Genomic DNA, 27,305 nt, shown 5'->3' on the forward strand with positions numbered 1-27,305 from the left:
ACTACAACTAATGTTATTTTTAAGGAGGGCAAACAAATGGGATGAGACCTCTTACGCTGATTGCTTTTTCACTTTAAGACGTAAACCAGAATGGCAGAAACAATATGATATTAATTTAGCACCTCAGGACTCGATGGTCCTTGTATTGGAAAAAGAAGCAAAAGGGAAAAGCCGCATGATAAGGTGCTGTTCGTCTTGCAGCATCGGACAGCGGTGTTTAAAGCTCAAAGCTGAGAGAGACCAGGATCCCTTAGAAACTCAGGAGTTGATGAACTGCAATGGTGGCACCCTAACATCAGGGGCAACATCCCGCAGGTCCTCAACATCCCTGGAGGATAATGAGGATGAAGGGACAAGTGAAGCTAGCTCAGGAGTATCATCCAGAACTAGAAGCAAGGCCCTTGTAAAAGAAAAACTAATAGCACCACTCAGACAAGTGGTAGGGCCAGACAGGGGAATAACAAAAGTTAAAACGCCATTTACAGCTTTGGATTTAGATACCTGGAGGGAAGCAGCCAGGCTGTATAGAGAAGACCCTGAAAAGGTAGCAAAGAGGTTTGAATTAATTGTTGGAAATCAAGATATTGATTGGGAGGACATAGATTTAATGCTATCAGAATTAACTGAAACAGAAAAGGCAGCAGTAGTATCTGCAGCAAGAACACGTGCAGGGACAGATAGCTACTGGAACATTACATGGGAATGTAGATAACATCTCTCCTATTTCAAATCCGCAGTGGGATGCGAACGATACACAAATGTATCCATTTTTGGTTAGATTCAGGAAATTAGTATATTGGGAACTGCTAAATGCCATTCCTAAAACCATCAATTGGTCCTTATTATTCAATATTCACCAGGAAACCACTGAGTCCCCAGGCTCATTTATAGAAAGACTGAGAAATAATATGAGAAAACACACTACACTGGACCCAGCCTCTGAAGCCGGGCAACAACAGTTAATATCTTTGTTGATGGGTCAGTCAGCACCAGATATATGCAGAAAGTTGCAAAAAATTAAGGGGCCAGATAGCCGAGACTTAGAAAAACTCTTAGCAGAAGCATGGGAAGTATATAAGAACAGAAAACAGGCCGTCATGGTAGCAGTGGCACAGGCTGAGGAGCCAAACACCCCCAGGGGCGGGAGAAGGCTCCCACCTAGGGGGCAAAGACGGCAACGCCCAGGCCGTGACCAGTGCCTGTGCTGCGGGGGTTCGGGCATTGGAAGCGAAATTATCCTGACCGTGCTGCGATTATGCAGACGCAGTCATCAGCACCTCCAGAACCAGTGACTGTAGCACAGCTGCATACAGAATGACGGGGACCGGCAAGTCCCTCCCTAGCAGACCCGCTGGTTAAAATTAAGCTAGGGGAATGGGAGGTGGAGTTTTTGGTGGATACTGGAGCCACGTTCTCAGTCCTGAATCAAACTTTGAGTCCTATAAGCAGTAATTACATCCAAGTTATTGGAGCCACAGGGAAAACTGAAAATGCCTACTTTTTGAGACCTTTAAAATTTACACTAGGCAAGAAAATGGGAATACACCAATTTTTATATCTTCCAAATTCACCAAAACCCCTATTAGGCAGAGATCTACTAACCTAGTTAGAAGCAAAAATAGAATTCACAGAACAAGGAATAAGACTACAGGTCCCTGAGGAAAAATTAATTATGGCTTTAAGCCTAGCAAATATCCCTGAAAAAGAGGAAATACCCATAGATAGTGAAATAACAGATCAAGTGTTCCCCTTGGTATGGGATGTCAAAATTCCAGGAAAATCAAAACAGGCTTCCCCAGTGGTTATTAATCTGCTGGAAGGAGTGCAGCCAGTATCAGTAAAACAATATCCACTAAGGCATGAAGCACGGGTAGGAATAGAACCAATAATTGCTAAATTTATTGATCAAGGGTTGTTGAGAGAATGTAGGTCTGCCTACAATACCCCAATTCTACCAGTGCAAAAGCCAAACGGAAGTTACAGATTAGTACAGGACCTGAGGGCAATAAATGCAATAACAAAAACACTACATCCTGTAGTGTCTAACCCTTACACCTTGCTTACAAAATTGCAAAGTGACTGGGTGTGGTTTTCAGTTTTAGATTTAAAAGATGCTTTCTTTTGTCTGCCATTAGCTGAAAGCATTCAGGAAATTTTTGCCTTTGAATGGGAAAACCCCAAAACAGGGAGAAAAAGCCAACTTACATGGACTATATTGCCACAAGGATTCAAAAATAGCCCCATGATATTTGGAGATCAATTAGCTAAAGAACTGGAAGGCTGGACACTGCCCTTTGGGGAAGGTACACTTCTGCAGTATGTTGATGACCTACTAATAGCAAGAAGGACTCGTGAAGACTGCAAGAATTGGACTGTAAGCCTTTTAAATTTTCTTGGACTAAATGGATATAGGGTCTCTCCTGAGAAGGCTCAGTTGGTCCTCCAGAAAGTTACATATCTGGGATATGAATTGGCGGGAGGAGAGAGAGCCTTGGGAAACAACAGGAAGGAAGCAATCTTTCAAATGCCCCGGCCAACTACAATCAAAGAACTGATAACCTTTCTGGGCATGACAGGATGGTGTAGGTTGTGGATCCCTCATTATGGGTTGATTGTGAAACCCCTGTACCTACTCCTAAAGGAAACCAAGGGGACCTACCTATGCTAGACACCAGAGACTAATAATGCATTTGTAACTCTGAAACGTGAGCTAATGCAAGCCCCAGCATTGGGTATACCAGATATCACTAAACCTTTTCTGTTGTTCTCACATGAGAGGCAAGGACTGGCATTGGGACTTTTGGCACAGAAGCTGGGACCCTACAAAAGGCCAGTGGCTTATTTCTCCAAGCAATTGGATGTGGTCAGCCGAGGATGGCCCGCCTGCCTGCGTGCAGAGGCAGCTGTGATCCTGAACATAGAAGAAGCCCGCAAGTTCACAATGGGCCAGAAGATAACTGGTTTTGTCTCTCATACAGTGTCAGCAGTGCTCACGCAGAAAGGAAATCACTGGTTAACACCATCTCGCTTTCTCAAATATCAAGCTGTCCTAGCAGAATCAGAGGATGTGAGTATCCAGGTAACCAACATCTTAAATCCAGCAGCTTACCTCCAGGGCAGAGCTACCGAAGAACCTGTACAACATGACTGCATTGAAACCATGGAGGCAGTTTACTCCAGCCACCCAGACCTGAAGGACTCTCCCCTGGAAGATGCGGAAAACTGGTTCACTGATGGAAGCAGTTATGTCAGAGATGGTAAGCGCCTTGCTGGGTATGCAGTTACAACCACAGATGCCGTCATTGAAGCAAAACCGTTACCTGTGGGGACATCTGCTCAAAAGGCTGAGATAATAGCTCTAACTCAAGCCTTGGCACTAGCCGAAGGAAAGCCTGTCAAGATTTGGACTGATTCAAGGTATGCCTTTGGGGTGGTACATGCTCACGGGGCTATCTGGAAGGAGAGGGGTTTATTAACCTCACAGAAGAAAGAAATCAAGCATGCTACTGAAATCTTACAATTGCTAGAAGCAGTGTTGAAACCTTCAAAAGTGGCTATAATGCATTGTAAAGGGCACTCCCAGGGGAACACCATCCCTGAACTGGGAAATGCTACGGCAGACAAAACAGCAAAGGCGGTGGCTGGTACAGTTCAAATACAAGCCCTAGCCCTAATCCCTTCTAGCATCCTTATGGGTGAGAAACCCCCACCATATGACACTGATGATTTGAATTGGATACAAAAAGAGAAAGGACAAATAGGAGCAGATGGGTGGGCTAGAATAGAGGATCTCCTGGTCATACCCAGAAAATTGTTAAAGTTATTTATCCAAAGTGAACATTCCAAAACACATTGGGGAGTTAATGCCTTACATAACCATTTAAAGAGCAAAGTGATAGCATCAAAATTAAAGGAGACAATTGAGGACATAACTTCCACTTGTGAAATCTGTCTTAGAAACAACCCTAATACCACTGTTAGGCAAAACACTGGAACAATCCTCAAAGGAGCCTTACCAGTGGACGTATGGCAAATTGACTTTTCTGAATTACCTAGAAAGGGGGGATACAAGTACCTTTTAGTCCTCACAGACACTTTCTCAGGTTGGCCAGGAGCCTTCCCTTGTAGAACAAATAAAGCTAGAGAAGTTGTTAAAGCCTTAGTACAAGAAATAATTCCACGATTTGGGTTACCCAGGGAAATTAATTCTGATAGGGGATCACACTTTGTAGCTCAGGTGGTTCAGGGAATAAGTAATCTACTAGGCATACGCTGGCAACTACATACACCATACAGGCCACGGGCAAATGGACAAGTAGGAAAGATGAATCACTTAATAAAGCAACAATTAGCCAAAATTTGTCCAGAAACCAACTTATATTGGTATCAGGCTCTGCCCATGGCTTTGCTAAGAATTAGGGTAAAACCACGGCTCAAGGAAAAACTGAGTCCCTTTGAAATTTTGTATGGAAGGCCCTATGGAACAAATGTGATTCACAATGACAGTGTGGCTCTGGTCGGGCAAAGCTATCTAATAGATTATGTAAAATATTTAGGTCAAAAATTACAATCAATATACACTACCGTTGTTAATTGTAAACCCCCACTACCTGATAAACCCTTTCATAATGTGAATCCAGGGGATTGGGTTTATGTTAAGTCTCTTTCAGGAAATCCACTCCAGGAAAAGTGGGATGGACCTTATCAAACGTTGCTGGTGACTCATACAGCAATTAAAGTACAGGGAAAATCTACTTGGATCCATTATACCAGGACCAAATTTGCACCAAGACCAAGACAAGAAGAACAGGATGTCTGCGCCTTCAAATACGAAAGATCAATACAACATGATCTGGACCATGCTAGTGATGCTGGTAATTGGGGCAGGTGCATGGGACCAAAAAGGAATCTTCAATTAATGGACAGTTATAAATACAAGCTGTTGCAGTTACAAAATACAAACATTGCGTCAGATCACTTTAGATGACACTTCTTGAGGGTTTAAAGAGGTATGAGACAAACTTATGGTTACCCAACTTAACCTGGCTTAAACAATTGTTTGCAATAGTTATTTGTATTTTTGCATTGTCATTTACTGTTTGCATTAGTAGTTATTGTTGTATAATATTATGTACTTAGAATTGCGATGCTTATGCTCAATGGCAAAAGTACAAACTTAGATATAAAATAGAGAAAGGTATTTACTTTCATGACATACAAGATTTGTAAAGAATTACAAATTACAAAAGAAAAGGGGGGATTGAGAAAGATTCTCTGAGCTTTTGCCCCCCTTCCACCAGCACAGGTGCCTGTCTGTGGCTTCCAGGGCTGAAGGCTGAACTCTTAATTCAAATTCAAATTGTAGCTAACAGTTCTGGCCTGATGGCTTATCAGCTAAGCATGCATTTGAAACCAGCACAGAAACCGCTGAATCATCCCATGAAAGACCTTCACCCTGGAGGGGGCTTTGGGGGTCTCCAAAGACCACCACGACATACAGAGAATGCATGGTGCACATGCTAATGGTATTAATGACTTCCAAGAAATGATTTGTATAACCACTCCTATCCTGAAGAATGTAATGAATATTCATGAATTTTACCTATAACACTGTGTCTTTGGGGGTACTGAGGTGTGTGTGTTTGGTGGAAACAATTCCCACACACCCGGTGCATTGAATAAAGCAAATACCCACTTCTCTGACTTGGTCTCTGAAGTGTCTCTGGGCTCGATTGGGGCGAATCACCTGTGGCATCCACAGAGTTCAGGTAGGATGGAGAGAATGAATCAGACTTTAAAAAACAAAACTGATGATTGAAACACAAATGTCCTGGGTAAAATGTTTACCATTGGCTCTGTTGAGAATCCGAACACAACCCAGGTCAGACCTGGGAGTGTCACCTTATGAGATGATGTTTGGGTTACCCTTTCTGACCACCCAACATGAAACTGCTACTTATGAAATGGGAGAAATAAGTGTTAGAAAATATATCACCACAATTGCAAAAACACTTGAACATTTGCGGTTGAAAGGGGTAATCCCTAAAACCACACCCTTAGAATTTAAAATCCATAATATCCATCCAGGGGAATGGGTACTGGTGAAAACATGGAAAAAGCAATCTTTAACTCCACAATAGGAAGGTCCTTTTCAGGTACTACTGACAATCGAGGCAGTGATCCGGACCAGAGAAAGAGGGTGGATCCATGTTGTGATGCATCCCTCCCTCCTCTGACCCCGCCCCCTTGACCCTTCCTGACTGGATGTGAGTCAGGACCACCTCCTATCCCCAGAGATAAAAACTCCAGCAAGATCTGGAACGGGTCTCTTTTGGTTCCGGTCTCGAAATGGAACCCACATTCTCCCCTGTCTTCCCTTCCCTCTCCTCAGTCTCCCCACTCCTCCCCTGTTTTCCACAATAAAAACACCATGGAGACCTGGAACAAAACAGCTGCCTTTCTAAACCTGCGACGCTTCTGCCAGGACCAAGTCTGACCAGTCCCACCGCTCGTGGCCATGGTGAGACCACCCTGCATGTTCCAGCTTAGGGGCAGCCCTCCCCCCCGCAGCAGGAGGGGGCTGCCCCGGTATTCGGCACTGCTGCAGATCCACGCCAGCAGGATCAAAGGACCTGTGGAGGAACCTAAGGAGTGGACTATAACATCTAAGCAGGGTGATACCAAGTTGACTCTTAAGCAAGGACTGGGTGGTAATGAACTGGGAAGACCCAAATGATCCAGGGAATGTACCAAGAATCACACCTAATTAGGAAGTAAGGCCAAGTTTATATCAGTGGTTCCAAGTGCCACCTGGACAAGTTTTGAGGAGCCTCCGATACCTCCTTGGGGAGGAATACTTCCACCTCAAACTGGAGGATCAAGACTGTTTCGAGCAGAGGGTCCTCACATTTTTACTTTAGACTGTTACTTGTATAAAGATCCCAGAAATATCCAAATTCTGGAAGAATATAAATCAACAGAGAAATGATTATTGGAAAGCACCAGATGGCTTATTTTGGATATGTGGGAAAAGAGCATACCCAAAACTCCCCCCTCAGTGGGAAGGGAGTTGTACTCTGGGGATCATACAGCCAGGATTTTTCCTCTTACCAGGACCAGATGGAGATCAACTAGGAGTACCAGTTTAGGAGGATCTAAAAAGAAATAAAAGTACAGTGATTGGTGGATTTCAAAAATGGGGAGAGGAGGAATGGCCCCCTGAACACATACTGGAAACATATGAGCCAGCCACCTGGGCACAAGATGGGAGTTGGGGATATCGAACCCCCATTTATATGCTGAATCGTATCATAAGACTCCAAGCAGTTGTAGAAATAATAATGAACAAAACTGCTCGGGCAATGGAATTAATATCAGATCAACAAAGGCAAACAAGAGCTGCAGTGTATCAGAATAGGTTGGCTTTAGACTATTTATTAGCTGAAGAAGGGAGTGTCTGTGGAAAATTTAATACATCAGATTGTTGTTTAAAAATAGATGATCTCAGGGATGCCGTCCTAGATATAGCCAAGGATATCAGAAAAATAGCCCACATACCAGTCCAAAAATGGGAATCAACGCTAAAAACTAACTGGTGGGATAATGTATTGGGAATAGAATGGTGGAAAAAGCTGGGCTTCTTCCTTTTGTGTATGTCCTGGGGTGAGGGTAATCCTGTGTATTCCCATATCGTTGTTTGTATGCTCAGAAAATGTGGTCCTGCAGCTTTAACTGCATTCAGCCAATGGGAGGAGCGCGGGTTGTTTAAAACCCTTCCCCAAGCCTCTCTGCTGGGGAAGTGAGACGGAGGAAAAAAAAAAAAATTATATATATATATATATATATATATATATATATATATATGTATATATATTTCTGGGACTGGCTGGCGGCTGCTGTCGACGCTGCAAGGTTTTCCCTGGTGGTGTCTTTTCGTCATCTTCCTTTTTGGACCCTTTTCTCCGATTCGCTTTCTCGCCAAGAAAAACCCAAGGAGCCCCGGAGCACGGCAGATGAGAATCCTCCAGGGAGCTACTGGAGCAACTCCGCTCAGCCCCCGGGGGCCCCCGGAGAGGGGAAACTACGCCTGAGATAAGGACACTAAAGCTTACCACCTGTTAACTCAGGTTTAATAACTCCTTTCCCCCTGTTTTCCCCTTCCCCTGTGCCTTGCAGGGCACTTTGTGTGTTTTGTTAAATAAATAGTTGGGTTTTTTTTCACTTTCATTAAAAAAATTCTGTTGGGGGGGGGGGGGAAGGAGGCACCCAAGCCCTTGGCTTTCGGGGGAGGCGTTTGTTTGGAGTGCTCTCCACCTCGAGAAGTTTGTCTCTAATCCGGGACAATGTGCAACAGCTGGTTTGTTATTCCTTCCTTGCCTGATCCCCTGTTTTATTCGGCTAATCACCAGCGTAGTCCAAGGTATGCAAGTAGTAACAATGCCTATGGACCCAAAGTTGGCTATATCTGGCACGGCACAAAAGATCATGGTGTTAAAGAAACAAAATAATAAGAAAGACCACTTTGAGGAAACAAAGTTGATTTGTGAAAGAAATGAGCGAATGATGGAGGTTAGAAAACAGGAATTACTGCTCAAGCCAAATGATTTGCTAAAAAAAGAAGAGGAGGAATTGTAATTAATACATATCATAATGTTGGCTTTTTGCAAATATTACAATGGATACTATGTGTATGATTTAAATTCTTTTTTACAAAGGTAGCCTTGCTGTGAAAAATAGCTGTGCGATGATAACTAATGGCTTTCTTTCTGGTGCTAGCTAAGCTTAGACATAGTAGTGAAATAGCTGTTATAGTTTTGTTAGAATGCTTGAACTGCCTGCTTGAACTGGATAGCATCCCACGAACGGACCCTGCCACTGACATTCCAACTATCAGCACCTGTCGTCTGTAGAAACCACAATCTGGGAGTGATAACAGAATCAATTAAAGAGGACTGCGCATGCTCCGAGGAGGCGTATCCAAAGAGGAGCTAGGCTAAGCAGTTCCCAGAACATGCAAACTAGTTTGGAGAAAAGTATGAATATGCGTAATTGTTTATGAATATGCATTAGGCTGAAGGGTATGTAAAGGGTGTCTCTGTCCCCTTTTGTCTTTTATTAAACTTTTAAGTCATAACAGGAGAGTGGACCTCGTTTTTCACAAGAACAACACCCTGGCCAGAAAATAATGGCTTGACTCTCTAACATTAAAAATGTTGTTGGAGGGTTTTTGTGATAAATACATGTCATAATGTTGGCTTTTCGCAAATATCACAATGGATACTATGTGTATTGTTTTAATTCTTTTCTTATAGAGGTAGCCTGGTTGTGAAAAATTGCTGTGTAATGATGACTAAGGTCTTTCTTTCTAGTACTAGCTGAGTTTAATAGTAGTAAAATGGCTGTTATAGTTTTATTAGAATGCTTGAACTGTCTGCTTGAACTGGATAACATCCCACGAATGGACCCTGCCTCTGACATTCCAACTATCAGCACCTGTCGCCTGCAAGAACCACAATCTGGGAGTGATAACAGGATCAATAGCAGATGACTGCGCATGCTCCGAGGAGACGGATCAGTTCCCAGAACATGCAAAATAGTTTGGAGAAAAATATGAATATGTATAACTGTTTATGAATATGCATTAGGCTGAAGAGTATGTAAAGGGTGTCTGTCCATACCAGGCGTGCTTTTTTGGCTGAATGCCAAAGCACCCAGCGCTGACCTTTTGCTTTTATCTGTCCCCTATTGTCTTTTATTAAACCTTTTTAATCCTAACAGGAGAGTGGACCTCATTTTTCACAGTTTTTGTTTTTCCCGCAGTTTCGGTGACACGGGGGCTGTGTAGTATTGTGCCCCTGAGGGGTCACCGTGGTTCCCATCCGTACCCGGACTCTGAGGGAAGAGGTTTTGCCCTCCCTTATCCAAGGAGCATTTAAACCTCGATTTAGTTACGGCTTTATGGGCCGCTTTAGCGCAAGAGATCCGGGTGAAGGAGGCGAGGAGTGGTGTCACCGTGCCGGGCCTACCGCGGTCCCTGAGGTAATGTCTGTCAGGGACCAGCGCACTACCTTTTTTCAGCTCCCACCTGCACCCGGCGCGGAATATTACGGCAGCGGCGTGCGCGCGCTCAGCCTCAGTGCGGCTGCGCGCCTGCGGGTAACTCAGACTTCCGCTCCGATTGTCCTTTTTTGATCAACCAACCCTAACGGGCGCGTGGAACGAGGAGTGATCAATAGGCGCCGCCCAGCCCTCGCCGCTCTGAGCACACCGCCCCGCCCAGCCGGATCCGTCTCTCTTCGCCTCGCGTCTTTTTTTTTTTCTCTTTCCTTACTTTTTTTCCGGCCGCATGCACTCGATTGGCGGCTCAATCCGCCAATCGGCGGCTGGGCCCGGGGCCTTGGCCAGCGTCGCTCAATCTTCGCCCACTGTTTCTCAAGTGACGAATGGCCGAACCAATGCACCGCCTCCCCACCCACTGCTGGGGGCGGGTCTGGGCGGGAGCCAATGGGTGTGAGGAGGGCGGGCGCGCAGGGAAAAGCAACGCTGAGGGAGCAGGGCGGTTTGGCTGCTTGCTGAGGAGGAGGTTGGTCTTGGGGCGGTTTCGACGAGCGGCTCGGCTGCGCTGTGGGAAGGAGTGTCCTGCTGGCGGTGTACGGGCTGACTAGGCCCGGCCTGGTCCCAGCGGGAGACGGGGCCTCTTCGCCGCGCACCTCTTCCTCCTTTGTTGTGGTGGGGCGCTGAGGACGGCAAACGGGCGCGGTGGGCCCCGGTGGCGGCGGCGGCTCGGGAGGCTGCCTCTCCTGGCGGAAGAGGAAACGGCCGCGGTGGGGGGGGGCGGGGGTGCGGCTCCTGCCTATCCACAAACAAGTGGAAAGCCTTAAGAAAAAGTTTGCTTACTGGGTTTACCATCAAACTATTTCTGAAAATAGTGCTAATGAATGCTGCAACCGGTGTAGGGCTCATGTTATCACAGTTCATGGTTACAAATGAGTCAGATTCCATATGTAGCAAGAAGTTTATAATAATAACAGCTTATGAGGAGGCTGCACATAACAGTAGGTTTGTCTTTTCTTAAGTGTTCCTCTTAGCCTGGAGAGCTGTACTTTCAGATTGATTTGTGACATTATTTCTGTGGAGACTGTACTCTCTAGTGAGAGGCTGATTAGTCTTTGCTCTGTTCTCCAAACTGGAAAAAAAAACCCAAACCAACAAAACCCCTTGTTTTAGTGAAAGGCTTCCCTTAGTCTAAACAGCAACCTTGTTCTTCTTTTCTATGCTTCGTTGCAGTGTTGGAGCTTGCATTGTATGAGTAGATTGACTGTGTGTTTATTCTGAGGTATAACTTTAAAACTTTAATGTTTACAAAGTCTAATTCATTAGAGGAGAATGAGAATGTAAGTAAAGAGTAGGTTTGTGAAGTCCCCCCTGTTTGCTTAGCACTATCATGATGAAAGATAGTATTAGTTACAAATGCCTTTAAAAAGAGAAAGGGGAGGGTCTCATTTGAAGTGGCTTAAACTTAACTCAAAGATGAGTCTAAGCACATATTTAAGAGCATATTGGGATGTTTAATAGAGTAACCTGGTAGTTGATTGTTGTTCTCCAGTTGTGTGGGTCAGACTCAGACTACGCTGACAGTCACCGAAAGGAATGAGAGTGTTTGAAGATCCAGTTTTCTTTATGGAAGAAGCTGAGTGTGTGTAATCTCAGAGAAGAATTTGTCAACTTTCCTGAGGTTCTGCTTGATGATTAAAAAGAGCACCACAATTGAAAAAATGAGGTTAAAATCATTGGTCTCTTAACTGATCTCTTATTCCACTCAGAAGCTAGATTAATGAACAAAATCAAAGAATTACAGTGAATCTCCAAATGAAAGGCCCTTCTGGGTCCTCTGTTTTCCTGTTCCACTTGATCTTTCAGAAGTGTTGAGCACCACTTGATATAATCGAGTTTATTTGAGCTCCAAAAAATCTCTGATACTAAGCACAAGTTTAAAAAAGTTGTTTCCACCTTTCTAATCTCTTTCCCACAAAAGTACAGTGATAACAGGCTTTGTAGTAGGTTCTGGATAACGACTCTGATCTCTGCTTGAGACTGAAATGAATTCCTGAGTTTTGTTTTTATGAAGAACAGTGCACAAAATTTTTTATAATTATTAAAAGTATTTTTCAGTTTTCAGATGTTTTCAATGCTGCCTTAATGATTGCGCATATAAATGCCCTGTAATTGAAAGCATCCATTTATGAGCCTGTCTTGCTAAGTGAGCTGTAAATTCTGCTTTTCAGATTGGATTTAATGACTTTTATCATAAAGCCACAAACTGATTGTGAAGTGTGCTGAGAGGCAAACAATACCTAAGCTTACTTTGCCAAAATATTTGTAATTGTTGATTTGTTAAACTGAATTGCTGCAGGTCATGCGATGGGATTAGGTTTTTTTTTTTTTTTTTTTGTAATAGAATGGAGAGTACAGGCAGCTGTGTGTTCAGTACTTTGGGCTAGAAGAAATTTGCTACTGCAGAAAACCTTCCCAAACATTCCTTTCCACTTTCAGTAGAGGAACTGTGTTACAAACAGTAAGGCTTCATTCCATATGACTTTTTAGTATTATGATAGGTGACAGCCATGAGTGGTCAAGAAAGACCAAGAAGAGACTGTGAGAGAGCAGTTTCTGGGTCTTCTATCAGTTTAGTCTGGGACTCAAGCTAGATTTAATTACACTGGGAGAATACGAGTTTATGCAAAGTGAACTCTGCTTATCAAGGGGGATTGTTTAAGAAATGTTTATGTTTGGCCTGTATTGAAAGTGATCTTGTGTTAACTAATTGTTAAATGCAATTGTTTGGGGTTTAGTGGAGAAGCTGCTAAGCTATACAGATAAAAACTGTAACAGGTACCTAGGTACCTGATAATCAGTTCTGTGAGTATTCCTGTCAAATTTAGCCCAGGAGTATTTATTTTCTAAAATAATGAAGTTAACACTTTGTTGCACATGAAAAATTTTAGTCAAAATTAATGAGGTAAGAAGGCTTAAACTGATGTGGTTTGGAGTGCTTTTGTGGGGCTATTATGGCCTTTTAGTTTCAAGGAGCAATACTGTTGGGTTGTTTATGACACTAAGTGGAAGAAGTTTGCTGCTTTGCAGAGACAGGTGAATTGGCTGACTGCAGTTGTAATTCTCCTCATTTGCAATTCTAGGAGAGTTGCTAAAATACATTGGTCCTATTAGTAATTTCATCAAAGGATAGTAAAATTAACATCTTTCTTGTGTCTCCAGTATGCAATTTTAGTATACCATGAATGTGTGTGTTACGTGGAGTGCAATTTTCTAATAGCAATATAGCTTTTCATTACTACATTTGGATGTCATTTGCAGTAGTCCTTAGTAATTGAAAAAAAAAATCTAACTTCTGAAGTTTTCCTAATGTCATGATTGTGCTTATTTTAGTTCTGTGTATGAGAAATATGAGTTTTCTCATTTGATTGATAATCAAACTTCATGAAGAGAGTGAGAGCAAAAAAGTCTACTTTCAACGTAGGTGGGTAATTCTGTTTTCAGTGAGCTATATAAAGGTACTACAGTTATGCAGAGTTTCAAGATGCATTGCAATACTAGAGCATAGTATACTTAAAAATTGTGTATGTTGAGTCTCTAGGCATGTTTGAAATTCTCATTCTAAAGCTGACCCAGAGCAAGAATTTTCTTTGCTCCTGTCCCCCCAGATCACAAGCAGCCTGCCTCATTGGCTCATATCAAAGCTCAACCAGGACCTTAGCTTTTTACTCCTTGGAGCTTTGGGCTATGAGCTGGCCAGATGGAGCCCCTTGGGAGGGAGCTCTTCAGAGCCACTCCCCACTGCTGGGCTAATTGGCTGAAAAGCTGAACTGGGAAGTGGATTTGAAGGCATTGCTCAGTAGGGCTGCATTCTCCTTCCTCCAAAGCAAAAAAACCCCAAACCCTAACACCCAAAAACTAGTAAGGGAATACTTGAAGCTGTCCTACTATGACTGAAATGTGAGGAGAGAAGATGAGCACCATCTCATTTTCTTATGTGGTTGTTTTTCAGAAAAGTATGTATGTGACAGTAGGTTTGAGGTTCTCCAGTATGACAAAACCAGGTGTCTAATATTCATTTGTAGAGAAAGAATTAGCCCTTATTGAATTGCAAAAGGCAGTTTTTGGAGGGACTGTGGGTGCAACAGAAGTGAAATGTCTTCTCTTGTCTGTTACACTGAGTAATTTAACTAGAATGTGTTCTATCTGAAAGGGAAAAGACTGGCTTTGATTTTAGTTTGAAGTTCAATGCAAAATTCAGGTTTCCTGCAAGTTGAGATCATTAACATAGAGGAGAACTTTCTCACATTCCACAGAGAATAAATTGTCTCCTTGGATGGAATAACACAGCCTGAAAGATCGAGAAGCAGACAATAAATTAGTTTTGGTTTTTTTTCTTCTGTTCAGTGCAAGATGACATACTTGTTTTATTGTTTTTCTAAGTCTTAATGACTTTGACTTAATATAGGAGACATGCAAGTATTGCATAAGCTATGCCTTTTAAAACTTCAACTATTGTTTAACTTAAGGTCTTGATGCTGCCTTAAATAGACTATGCTTCAATTAATGTCACTTTATTGTGAAACCAGTAATATCACAGGGGCACATGTGAAGGGAAAGGGTGGATATACCCTTGTCTTCTGAAACATCTGAATCATTGTGCAGTTGGTGAAATTGATAAAGAATCTTGTCCAAATTCCAGGAGTAATGAAAAAAATTGCCTTAAAAATCTCAAAAGTTGGAGTAAAATTGTGAGGAAATGAGTTTGTAGACTCTCTCAAATACCACTAATTATTTTCCTTGATCTTCTTTCCTTAGGAGTTTAACTTCTGTCCTCTTTATTCCAGAACAGCTCTTGCAAATGAAATTCCTCTAAGCCAGAATACTTCTAGTAAAACTAGGAGTGGTCAGATTTCTTTATTTTCAAGTTTAAGGTGAATAAGCAGACTGATATGAAATATGTTGCATAAGGTTTTAGAATAAATGAGCCAGAAAGCACTTGATACTTTTGGTAGCACCAGTGTGTTTATAGTATGTTCCAGACACTCAGGAAAGGAAAATTTCTCTTGAAGATGTTAGTCTGATAGCACACTGCCTTTAAGGTTTACTTTGTATTTTATGCTTAGTTATTGCTGGGATAATGGGCTTAATATTTAATACTTGTTCCAGAGAACCACAGTAGAATGGAATAAATAGCAGACATGACTAAAGCTGTGACTTTAGAAGCTGCCAGCTATGACACTGTTTGACCAACTATAGAAATGGGTGCATTGGGAAGCAGGGATATACTATAGGGGCAGAGATGAAATAAATATCACCAGAGTTAGGCAGTTTGTAGCTTTTCCAGTATTAATCTGTTTGGAATACCAGCATGTGTTCCCTGTGTTCCAGCAATCTAAAGAAACTTTTGTATCTCTCTGGGTAACAGTTGAGTGCACCTTGAGTATTCAAAGCTGCAGTTTTAATGCACAATCCAGAGAATGTGTAAAGGGATAAAATAGTGGAAGTTTTCTACTATGTATTGCACTGCTGCCTTGATACTAATAGTTCACCTATAGTTGAGCTCAGAAAGGGATCTTAAAACTCTCTGCAGTTCCTCAGAGTCCCTGTATTGTGTGTTGTAGTGGAAATTGAAAATAGTACATGGGAATTAAAAATCAGATTTGGGCTGTGGTATTGGGCCTCAGTAGAAGAGAGTGAGCAAAGGAAGAGGCAGTGAAAAGAATGATTGTGAAGCACACTTAAAATCCTTAAAAGCAAAGGCTGTAAATGAGTACTAAGTTTTTGAGACGGTTGGTTGTAGACTACAAGGAAATCACAAAAACCATAGTGCAAGGAAGAGGGGATATTACATGTTTAGCATGTATTTAATTTGCAGTCAATTTTGCAATGTGGAAATATTTCTTGCATTGCTGGCAAAGATTGTTTTCTGGGTGTGTTTGGGGGAAAAAGCATTTTCTATTTTTTTTTTTTTGTGAATGAAGAAAGTGTACAAGGCAAAAGAACTAGAGGAGTGTTTTTAGCAAGAGGCTAGTATCAACAGTGCCAGTGTATAAAAGGATGATTATTTAGGAACAAAGATCAAAACTTATATTACTGTATCAATTTGAAGGCAAAAGTTACAGTTGATTAACTGGAATGGGATTTGCTGGTGAAAAAATGAGCTGACACAGTGACTCTTAAACCTATTACTATAAACATGGTGTCTGAGACTGGGTAGATATTTAGAACCCAATGCAGGTGTAGGGCTCCTCATTTTTATTTGAGCTCCTGTCAGATATTCAGCATCAGATATACACTCTGCCTTTTATGTCCAAATTCCTCATGAGGTGTAGATTTCTGGTTTTGTACTTTTTATTTAAATTATAATCTTGAGGGCTTTAGGATAATATGACCAAAAACATAAGTGAAAAGATAACCATAGACTGATAGAAATTTTCAGTGGTCTTTAAGTCAGTCCTTAGGCAATGTCTTTGAGTATTTGTAATTTAATTGAAGTAGTAAAGCTTTCAGGCTTGGCATCTCTCCAAAGGAGCATCCTAAACTGTATGAGCTGTGTTCAGAAACTTTCTTTGTGGCAAAAGGCTGATGATAGCCCTCCAGTTGAGGGAGGGATGTGGTTCAAATGTACAGAATCATGAAGCTTGCAGGCAAGATGAATACAAACAGTTCTTCAGCAAAGCTTGCAGTGGTAGTGTTGTCAACAAAAATCAGATTCGTTACCTGGTGTGCAACAAGCCAATAATTACTCACTCGAGAGAGAGATTGATTATTTATTTCAGAGTTGCACAAGCCTGGATGCTCAGTGGTATTCCACAAATCAAGCACACCAACTATTAAAACTTCTTACTATTTATACATTTTAGCAAACAAAGGAATTAGTGTTCATTGGCTACAAGTTACACAGTTCTCTTATTAATTAGTATTCTATCTTCTATTGGTTAATGATTCCCTTGCATCTAATGTTAATTAGTCCACATTCTCAGTCTTTCTCTTCTTTTGAGTCAGTGGGTTTCTTGGGTCAGTGGTTTGTGAGTCGGTGGTTGTGATCTTCCCTTGCCAGAATTACCTTTTACCTAGTCAGAGCTGATTCAGCACAGTTGCTAAGTTGGCTTTATTAATTTCTCCTTTATCTTGGGAGGGCTGCCAAATGTCCTTGTGGCCCGTAAGTTCTGCATTCTTTGTGTCCACTATCAGTGGTACATTCTTCTTCTCAAGCTTTGTTACTCTCCCCCTAGGTCTGAGATCATTGAAACACGTTGAGCCCTAAACCTTAATAAGGCAATTCTACCAAGAAGTAGTTAGTTTTTCTAACACCTGGACGTCACTTAGAGCTTGTTAGCTGCTCTGTTTAATGGATTAAATCTCCCTTCTTGTTGATTAGGCTTGAAGGTATATAAAGATCAAATATCAAAGAACATCCCCTTTTAAGAAAATTTTACATATTCCACATTTTGCAACAGTAGAACAAAAGACATTTTTTGAAACTAAGATGATAAAGAAAATAGCTAAAAGTAGTTCTTTAAACAGTGAACAGTTTAATTCTGGTGCAGTCTGCCATGAGGTTGTGGAGGCAGGTTCAGAAAGTGGTTAGATGAATTTCTGGGCAGGAGGTCCATAAATGGCTGCTAAAGGGAATGGGTAGCCATGTAGTCTTTAATTTACTGCTGTAACAGTTTAAGATGCTGAAAAGAATTATGAGAACAGGCTCAGAAAAGAGCCAAGTTCTTGTGCTTTCCTTGAGTAGCGTGTCCTTTTGCCACCTTTGGAGATGGAACGCTAGGCTGGATGTACCACTCCTGTCGGAGTAGGGTATTTCTTAATAATTTCTTTATTGCTACTTTTTCCTTGCATAATTTGCATTTATCTAAATTGTTCATAATTCAACCTAACCATGCCTTGCACTTTGCACTGTCTCTTCTAGGCTTGGAGCAGAGTGCTGCTCTCCTGAGAGTAGTCGTCACAATTAGCTGAAGTATTAAGATGAATGAAGTCCTGTCCTACTTGTGTCCTATTTTCTCTGCTTACCCTTTGAAAGATACAGGGCTGCTTCTGGAATAATTTTGTGAAATTCTTATTGATACTCCTGGCAAATCCCTGACAGACTTAGTCTGCAGCTATGGTGTATGTTGTGGGGTTTTTTGGTTGTCTTTTTTTTTTTTTTTTTTTTTTATTGATGCTAATCTGTAATAGTCATTGTAATAAAGGGTTAAGTGTATCCCTTTGTGGTTTTGTCTTGGTTTGAAAACAAACCAGTGGGAGATCACAAGTCAAGATTGAAATTAAAAATAAGTGAAATAATACAAGGAAAAGCACTGACAAAGTCAGATACAACCTAACACCCTGTTAGGGTGGTAGTAGCAGTCCAACTGAAGTAGTCCAGTTGAAGCGGTGATCCTGTGAAGGTCTAGTCTCCAGCTGAAGATCCAGTAGTAGCTCTGGTCCTCTGGGAACCCAGTAGACAGGGCTAGCTCAGGCAGTTCCAAGGCCAGGTTATATCCAGGTGGGAACACCTGGCTCCTCCCTCCTCGGCAGAGCATCTCACAATGGGATGAGATAAGTCCATGAGTCACACGGTGGGTCCCTGATGGCCCATTGCCTGTCATGTGGGGTGGGTCATTAGCAGGTGGTAATAGCTAACGGATGGCCCATTGCTGTCATCGGTGGGTGATAGCAGCTAATGGCCCACAGCTGGTGGTAATAGAATACTTAACTACATCTATATTGCAACCTAGGACATTATCCACCCCTTATTCTATTACCATCTACACAGTTCTCACTTAAGATAAGGTCTCCTTGTGGGACACAACGGGTTTCCCCATCTGCCTGCATCACCCACCAAGTATAACCAGGTCCTTGGGCAAAAACAACCCCACGGATGGGCTTGCCTTTGCCTGAGGTGGGACTAATTTAAACAGTCTTTCCTAAAAAACCTCTTATGTGTACCACAGGGACTTTATTTCCATCCACTGTGTGCAAAGGTTCGGACTCGGCAGGACCGGCTCGATTGATAGAACTCCTTGTGTTAACCATCTAGGTGGCTTTTGCTAAGTTCAGTTCTCAATTTTTGAAGGTTCCCCCACTAAGTGCTTTCAAAGTTGTCTTAAGTAGTTTGTTGCATCGTTCAACTTTCCCGGCAGCTGGTGCATGATAGGGGATGTGGTATATCCATTCAATTCCGTGTTTTCTAGCCTAGGTGCTTATGAGGCCATTCTTGAAATGGGTTCTATTGTCAGACTCGATTTTCTCAGGGGTACCATGTCTCCACAGGACTTGCTTTTCTAGACCCAAGATGGTGTTCCGGGCAGTAGCATGAGGCACAGGGTAGGTCTCTAACCATCCCGTGGTTGCTTCCACCATGGTCAGCACGTAGCGCTTTCCTTGGCGGGTTTGGGGAAGTGTGATGTAGTCAACTTGCCATACTTCCCCATACCTGTACTTTGACCATCGTCCACCGTACCACAGAGGCTTCACCCGCTTGGCCTGTTTGATTGCAGCGCAAGTCTCACAGCTGTGGATGACCTGTGAGATGTTGTCCATGGTCAAGTCCACCCTCGGTCACGAGCCCACCTGTATGTCGCATCTCTCCCTTGATGACCAGAGGCATCATGGGCCCAACGAGCTAGAAATAATTCTCCTTTGTGCTGCCAGTCCAGATCCACCTGTGACACTTCCACCTTGGCAGCTCGGTCCACCTGCTCATTGTTACGATGCTCTTCATTAGCCCGACTCTTAGGTATATGTGCATCCACATGTCGAACTTTCACGGTCAGCTTTTCTGCCCGGGCGGCGATGTCCTGCCAAATCTCAGTGGCCCAGATGGGTTTTCCTCTGCGCTGCCAGTTAGCCTTTCTCCAGCGATCTAACCATCCCCATAGCGCGTTGGCTACCATCCAGGAGTCGGTGTAGAGATAAAGCCTTGGCCATTTCTCTCGTTCAGCAATATCCAAAGCCAGTTGGATGGCTTTAAGCTCTGCGACCTGACTCGATCCACCTTGTCCCTCAGTAGCCTGTACAGCTTGTCGTGTGGGGCTCCATACTGCAGCTTTCCATTTCCGATCTGCGCCTACAATTCGGCAGGACCCATCGGTGAAGAGGGCATAGCGTCTTTCACTCTCCGGCAGCTCGTTATACGGGGGTGCTTCCTCGGCACGTGCTACTTGCTCCTCTACTTCTTCTGAAGATAATTTAAAAGTCTCACCTTCAGGCCAGTTTGTTATAATTTCCAGAATCCCAGGGCGATTTGGGTTTCCAATACGGGCGCGCTGTGTGATGAGGGCAATCCATTTGCTCCACGTGGCATCAGTGGCATGGTGGGTAGAGGGAACCCTTCCCTTGAACATCCACCCTAGCACTGGCAGTCGGGGTGCAAGGAGAAGTTGTGTTTCTGTGCCAATCACCTCTGAGGCGGCTTGGACTCCTTCGTAAGCTGCCAAGATTTCTTTCTCGGTGGGAGTGTAGTTGACTTCAGACCCTCTGTAACTTCGACTCCAGAATCCCAGTGGTCGACCTCGGGTCTCGCCAGGCACCTTCTGCCAAAGGCTCCAGGACAGACCATGGCTCCCGGCTGTTCTGATTTGGTAATGGTCTGTGTTGAGACGTCCACTGCTCTTTTAGTTCTTTTCCTCTTTCCTGCTGATTTGCTTTGTTTCTCCTCCTCAAAAAGACAAGATATTGTTCTGATCTTCAGCATGAGGTACACAGTGCTGGTTGCAGAGAAAAAGGAAAACAGAACTAACAAAAAGATTATGCCATCCCTAGCATCCAGAGAGAACTCAATATTGTCAAAAATGGCTGTGCCTGACCTGAAAGGCTGGAAGAAACCGCTCTCTCCTCCTAACCCCAGAGGCTGGGTATGATTGCTGAGGAGGTCCCAGATGTAGTGGCTCAGATTAGGCCAGGCAGATAAACTTGAGTATACGTTCCGAATGGTATTCATCGCCTCACAGGTTACCACGCAATAGGCATAATAAACCAAAAGAGCAATTTTCATGCCATTCCCTGGTCGCAACAGGGCCAATACGACAGGCAGATAGTTTCCCATTTGAGGAAAAATATAGAGAGCGAGATACAGCACCCATATAGATAAGCTGACCATCATGGTGATAGGATTTCTGAGTTTCCCCAGGTCGTGCCCCACGTTGGGCGCCAAAATATGTCTTGGTTTGAAAACAAACCAGTGGGAGATCACAAGTCAAGATTGAAATTAAAAATAAGTGAAATAATACAAGGAAAAGCACTGACAAAGTCAGATACAACCTAACACCCTGTTAGGGTGGTAGTAGCAGTCCAGCTGAAGTAGTCCAGTTGAAGTGGTGATCCTGTGAAGGTCTAGTCTCCAGCTGAAGATCCAGTGGTAGCTCTCGTCTTCTGGGAACCCAGTAGACAGGGCTAGCTCAGGCAGTTCCAAGGCCAGGTTATATCCAGGTGGGAACACCTGGCTCCTCCCTCCTCGGCAGAGCATCTCACAATGGGATGAGATAAGTCCATGAGTCACACGGTGGGTCCCTGATGGCCCATTGCCTGTCATGCGGGGTGGGTCGTTAGCAAGTGATAATAGCTAACGGATGGCCCATTGCCTGTCATCCGGAGTGGGTGATAGCAGCTAATGGCCCACAGCTGGTGGTAATAGAATACTTAACTACATCAATATTGCAACCTAGGACAGGTTTATATTTTTTTAAAGCTACTTTTCACTGGGGTAGCAGATCAAATGCTTTCTGACAGCTTCTAGAGAAGCTGGATGAGCACACATCTGTAAGGGAACTGGTTAAAACAAAGTATATGGAATTTTCTGATTAGTTAGGTCTGAGCTTAGAGTCTTTTGGAAATGGGAAAAGAATGATTTCTATTTTTTTTTTCCTCTCTGAGTATATCAAAATAGTGTGAGAGTTCAAATATACAGAAAAACTGAAATGTATGTGGCTTTTAAATTATTTCCTGCTGCAAGATTTAAATTACTCAAATGTGCATTTGAAGCAGAAAGGCAAATCTTGGTTAAATAAAAAAACCAAAACAGGGAATACACAAAATGATAGATCAGTCTTAAGGGAGTGAATACTGCAAAACTGGACACTTCATCACAAGGAGTATTGTAAAGCTGAAAAATTGGATAAAATAATTGAGAATGTTTAGAGGGCCTGGAAGAATAGGCAATTTACCTTGGTGGTAAATGAGACCATACTGAAGTGTGTGTTTTATAAGGCTGACAATCAAAGGAATATTCTAGGGCAATGAAAGGTGTCAAATTTTAAGCTAAACAGGGAATATGTATATTATATCTCAGTGAACTCCATAGATGGGGAGAATTGGTGTGTGGGGTAAGCAGTGATAGCGGTACTTGGTTGCCCACACCTTTCAACGCTGAATTTAATGTTCAAGTATTATACCATCAATTGCTAGTATTTAAAATGGGTTCCTTAAAGTAGAAGAGGTTATCTTCTTTGATTTGGTCTTTTTCAATTTTTTGCATATGCCTCTGAAGCATCTAATGTTGGCCTTGCACAAGTATTGAAGTCTTTTTATAACTCTCAGAGTGACTGCTATTCCCTGTTTCAGAAACCTAGTGTGAGAATTTGTTAAAACAGTAGAGGCCATGCAAGCCTCCTGTTTCATCTCTGGAGTTACTCAGTGTACTGCATTAGGGGTCTAACATGTTTCACTTCCAGGCTTGTGAACAGTTCAGAACATGCAAAAAAGGGAGCGTAAGACTGCCTATTTGTCTTTGCCACCAAAATAAATGATCTAAGTTAGGTTTGCGTTTCCAGCAAAGCAGTTAATGCTATAATGGCTGCTGAAGGCTGGGACTGGAGTCCTCCATGCATACTCCTATAACTCCCCTGACATCAGCTAGAATACTTTTACAGTATTTTATGTGAGCTGCTGCAACTTGTTAACCTGAAAGAAAACTAATTCAGCAGAAAATAAAGAACACCCCTAAATGGATCAGTTTTTACTTGGTTATCTAGCTGAGTCTTTGTGGAAAGGTATTAGCACAGGTGCAGAGGTGGTGGTGGTGCTGCCACAGGGAAAAAAAGGAGGGCTGTGCTTCCTGTGGCAGGGTTGGCTTGCCTCCCTATGAAACTGTACCCCAAGTGTCCGAGTCAGTGTTTAATTTGAAAATTTTCATGATTCTCTTATTTAGGATAGCTTATTTTGAATGGCTTGCATAAAGTTACCAGTGTTAATCTTGAGTCCCTGTTAACTGGAACCTCTGTCTCCCAGATCTGAGAAAACTACATTTCTATCTTCACCTGTGTTTTGAGGTGCTCTCAGAAGCTGGTTTATGGAGGTATAATTTAGTTGAAACTGAAATGTCATGCCCACTGAATGTCGTTTTGCGGAAGTTGAAAAGTTATGATTTAAAGTTACTTGAAGAATATAATTTATTGTCTGTTGACTTGGTTGTCAGTGAAACTGCAAAGATGTGACAAGGCATAAATTAGCCATAAATACTGTAGCCTGAAGTATCCCAAATCAACCATGCTGTTTTGCAGATGGGAAACTTCAGTAAGATTAAGTTGGTGTATTTTGGATAGAAGTGAGGAGTGTACCTGTACAGGATGTAGAGACATGTAAGCTGCCTTGAAAGCTCAAATTGAATAGACTGAACCTAGTGTTAACTTTTAGCTAAAACAAGGCTTTTTCAGCTGACTGAACTAACTTATACAGCTTGGAAATAAGGTAACTTTCTGGAATTCAAATACCCATTTGTTGCCTGGAAATAAGATTGTTTTTTACTGCAATGCCTTACTTCTATCCATAGGACCATTATGTACTCGAGTAATTTCTAACAGCTATCTGCCTGAAATAATGTGGTTGGTTTGGGACTTATATTTTAATACATAAAACAAGTCTAATAGAAGCTCTGAAAAAAAGATTTTTTTTTTCTAAATGGCTATACTTTTTCTTTTAAATTATTTGAAGTGCAAGTTGTAATGAATGTTAAACATAGCCCAACTTTCAGCATATCTTCTAATATTTCATTTCATATAAACATCCTGATCAGGTAGTTGATACTGAAAGGCTATCAAAATTGAAAATGGGCAGTTCTACTACCCATGTATCTGCAAACTAAGATTTATCTATCCTTTAATAAATTTTGAAAGACTTGATGATTTTGAGCAGTTGAGAAGATTAATTATCTGTAAGACATTGAACTCTAGATTGAAAGATAGGAATAAGCTTGTTACAAGATTTATAAGTGAATTTCAAATTGGTGTCCCTAGTGGAACAAAAATTGGTAGGACAAACAACAAGAAAAGACTTGTGAAATGGCTGGCTGTTGGAAGACTTCTGTCAAGCTGTCATGACCAAATGACATTTCAAACACAATTTTGCTTGCTAAATTCATTTGGAGATGGGCAGAATGGGCATATATGTGTGTACAATTTGTCAATCACTTTTGGAAAATTTTAATAAATTAATGGACCCAGTCAGCCTAGGTGTAAAGCTAGACTAAAGTTAACTGCTTTTTTTCTGGAGTTGATTTAGCCAGGAAAGACTTGGGGAAAAATTAAATGTCCAATCCAACAGTAACCTTAGTCTGTGCTAACTGTGGAAGAGTCTGTAGCAAACTTGCATTTGAATTTTATTGGTGAAGTACCTAACCTTTATGCAGACTTATCTGACTTATTTTAGGATGCAGTGTCCTATGGCATTTGGTAATAAAAAGTCCTAAGCAAGGTATTTGTTTCATGTGAAACCTCAGTGCTAATGTGTCTGTTTTGGTTTGTGTTTTTAGGGATCAGACGGGAATCTCTATTGCTTGCTGAGTGTTCTGTCTGGTGAAAGTCATGTCATCCATATTGCCATTCACTCCACCAGTTGTGAAGAGACTTTTGGGGTGGAAAAAATCTGCTGGTGGTTCTGGAGGGGCTGCTGGTAGTGAGCAGAATGGTCAGGATGAAAAGTGGTGTGAAAAAGCAGTGAAAAGCTTGGTCAAGAAGCTAAAGAAAACGGGACAGCTGGATGAGCTTGAGAAGGCAATTACTACTCAGAATTGCAGTACAAAATGTGTGACGATTCCAAGGTAAGTGCTGTTGTGTTTGAAATTGTTACAACCACTTAGGAAATAACTAAATGGATGTTTAGGCTATCTGAAAAAATGACTAAAAATCAGTTGCATGCTTTGATTCTTTACAAATTCTTTAAAACCTATTTTGGTTTTATATAGTGCTTGCTTATAACTGAATCACATGCTTTGTAAAGTTACAATTTCTAATAATATCTTTGTTTCAATTTTCATTGCTACTTAGATTCAAATTCTGTGTATTCTGGTGGTGCCTAGCACAGTTTTTAGTTTGTAGCACTGCTTTATGGTTTTATTTAATAAACCTGTCAGAGGGGCATAATTGAACTTTCACTTTAAAAATAAGACTAGTTTTTCCTTGGTCAACACTTCAGTCATCTATTTATTTTCTGTTGTATCTGGTAGTTTCAGTTAAATTGTACAAGCTGTATTCATTCTCCCTTTTGAAGTTGTGTCTTTAGAGGCAGACTGTCTGAAGACCATTTAAATTATTTTTTATTGGTTAATGTAAATGACTTTTTATTAAATAAAACTTGGAGTATTTCTAGGACTGCTCTTCAACTCCTGATATGTATATACATTAAGGTAAATAACTTGCATTCTACCCCTTTGTCTTTCTCAACTTAATTCATAGCAACTGCTGTGTGAGGGGCAAGGGTTATGTTTGTAAGTATAATGCGGTCTGTTTTCCAGTCACGTTGTACAGAAATACCACTAAGGTGCCTGTGCAAGCTCATTATGTGCAACACATGTATCAAATCACTTCACAGGTGTGTTTTTCTAGGTAAAAGAGGATCTGGTGGCATAGGAATATTTTGGGCATTTAGTGCCTTGACACTTAAAATAATTTCTAGGGGAGACAAACTGCATCTGGTTTATGACCCTAATTTCTGTATTAGCACATTCATCCCAACTACTTTTAAACTTTGTATTAATCATAGCACAAACTAGGTTTGACTGGTGTCACTAATGATTTCCATATATCAAATGTGTTATAGTTCTTATAATGGTTCTGGTGTTCTCTTTTAGATTTGACACAGCTGTTTGGGAAAATCATGAGTATTCTCTGAATAAATGACTACTTTAATTGTGTTTTCTCTTTTCTATCCACCTTTTGTTTCTAATGCTGCCCTCTGCTTGTATTTTCTTCCCTAGAGCAGTTCCAAAATTCTCTGGGTTTCCCTTCTGCTTTCTTCCTTTTGCTGGCTGGAAAATTGGAAATAAAATATTAGCTCTTTCTTGTCTTGGTGTATATCAGTAGACTAAGATTGGAACCTGTAGGGGTATGTATTTCTTGACTTGACATAAGATGACTCTATGTATTTAGCAAGTCTTTACCATGATAAAGGCTAAATGCTTTAATTGTGAGGTATTTCATATGACAGAAGCTAAATATCCCATATAGAGATTCACTTGATATAAAATGTGTATCTATCTTCTAGAGCTCTCCTGCAGGGGTACTGGGGCAGTAAATATTGGTATTTCAGAAGAATAGTTGTCTAATTTTTCTAGAGGATACAAACACTATGCTAATATGTCGTTTTCCTAGTCTACTTTGGGTATGTCCTTCTGCTTGCATGACCTTTTGTGTGACATAATAAGTAATACTTTAAAACAGAATGCAAAACTCTATGATACTCTGTATAGCCTCCATGTTGTGACCAGCAGTTCTAGTTCTTGCTGGGCTGTGATATACTGTTCTCCTCTATTCTCCAGTAAGCTGTAAAAAGAACTGGACCTAGGTTTTACTTAACTGCCTTAGGAGCAAGCTAGTAGCTAGTGATGCTGGCTATTGTACAAGGTTTCATTTTAAACTAAGAAATTGCTTTGGTATTAAGGGGTGGGATGATATCAGGGTTGCCAGAATTCTTGAGTTTCATAGTTAGGTTTTGGAGTGTTGATATTGTTTCACTTTGACAGCAGGAGTCTGGGTTCCTAAGAAATAACAAATGTCAACTCAGTACTGTAATAATTTCTGGAGGTTCTTGTTCTTGGATTTAGTAAGTTAATGACACTGCTGCTTGAGACCTATTTAATGAATGTTTTAAAGATCTGCAGATCAGCAGGGATAAATAATAAAATGCTGAATTTGGAGCTTTTTTCCTTCCTAGTCAACACAGAGTTTGAGGTGCCAAGATGCTGAGATGTAGTTCTGATGTAGCAGCTGGGCTAACTTTCCAAACCTTGTTTTGCTTGGGGAGGGTTTTTGTGTTTGATATTG

The 27,305-nt window shown here is 41.7% G+C and overlaps 1 protein-coding gene across 2 annotated transcripts in view; it reads left to right on the top strand.

Annotated features, from left to right (window-relative positions):
• The first annotated feature begins 10,524 nt into the window (after positions 1-10,524).
• LOC146425285 (SMAD family member 2-like) overlaps positions 10,525-27,305 on the top strand; it is a 95,504-nt gene continuing 78,723 nt past the window's right edge. For both annotated transcript variants that reach the window (XM_085041630.1, XM_085041631.1), the window contains exons 1-2: positions 10,525-10,582; positions 24,797-25,084. In XM_085041630.1, coding sequence (XP_084897756.1) covers positions 24,849-25,084 — 236 coding nt within the window. In that variant the 5' untranslated portion in view covers positions 10,525-10,582; positions 24,797-24,848. The remainder of the gene's footprint in view (positions 10,583-24,796; positions 25,085-27,305) is intronic.

Source organism: Lichenostomus cassidix, chromosome W (assembly GCF_008360975.1).
Source record: "Lichenostomus cassidix isolate B80296 chromosome W, HeHo_3.0, whole genome shotgun sequence".
Classification (NCBI taxonomy): domain Eukaryota; kingdom Metazoa; phylum Chordata; class Aves; order Passeriformes; family Meliphagidae; genus Lichenostomus; species Lichenostomus cassidix.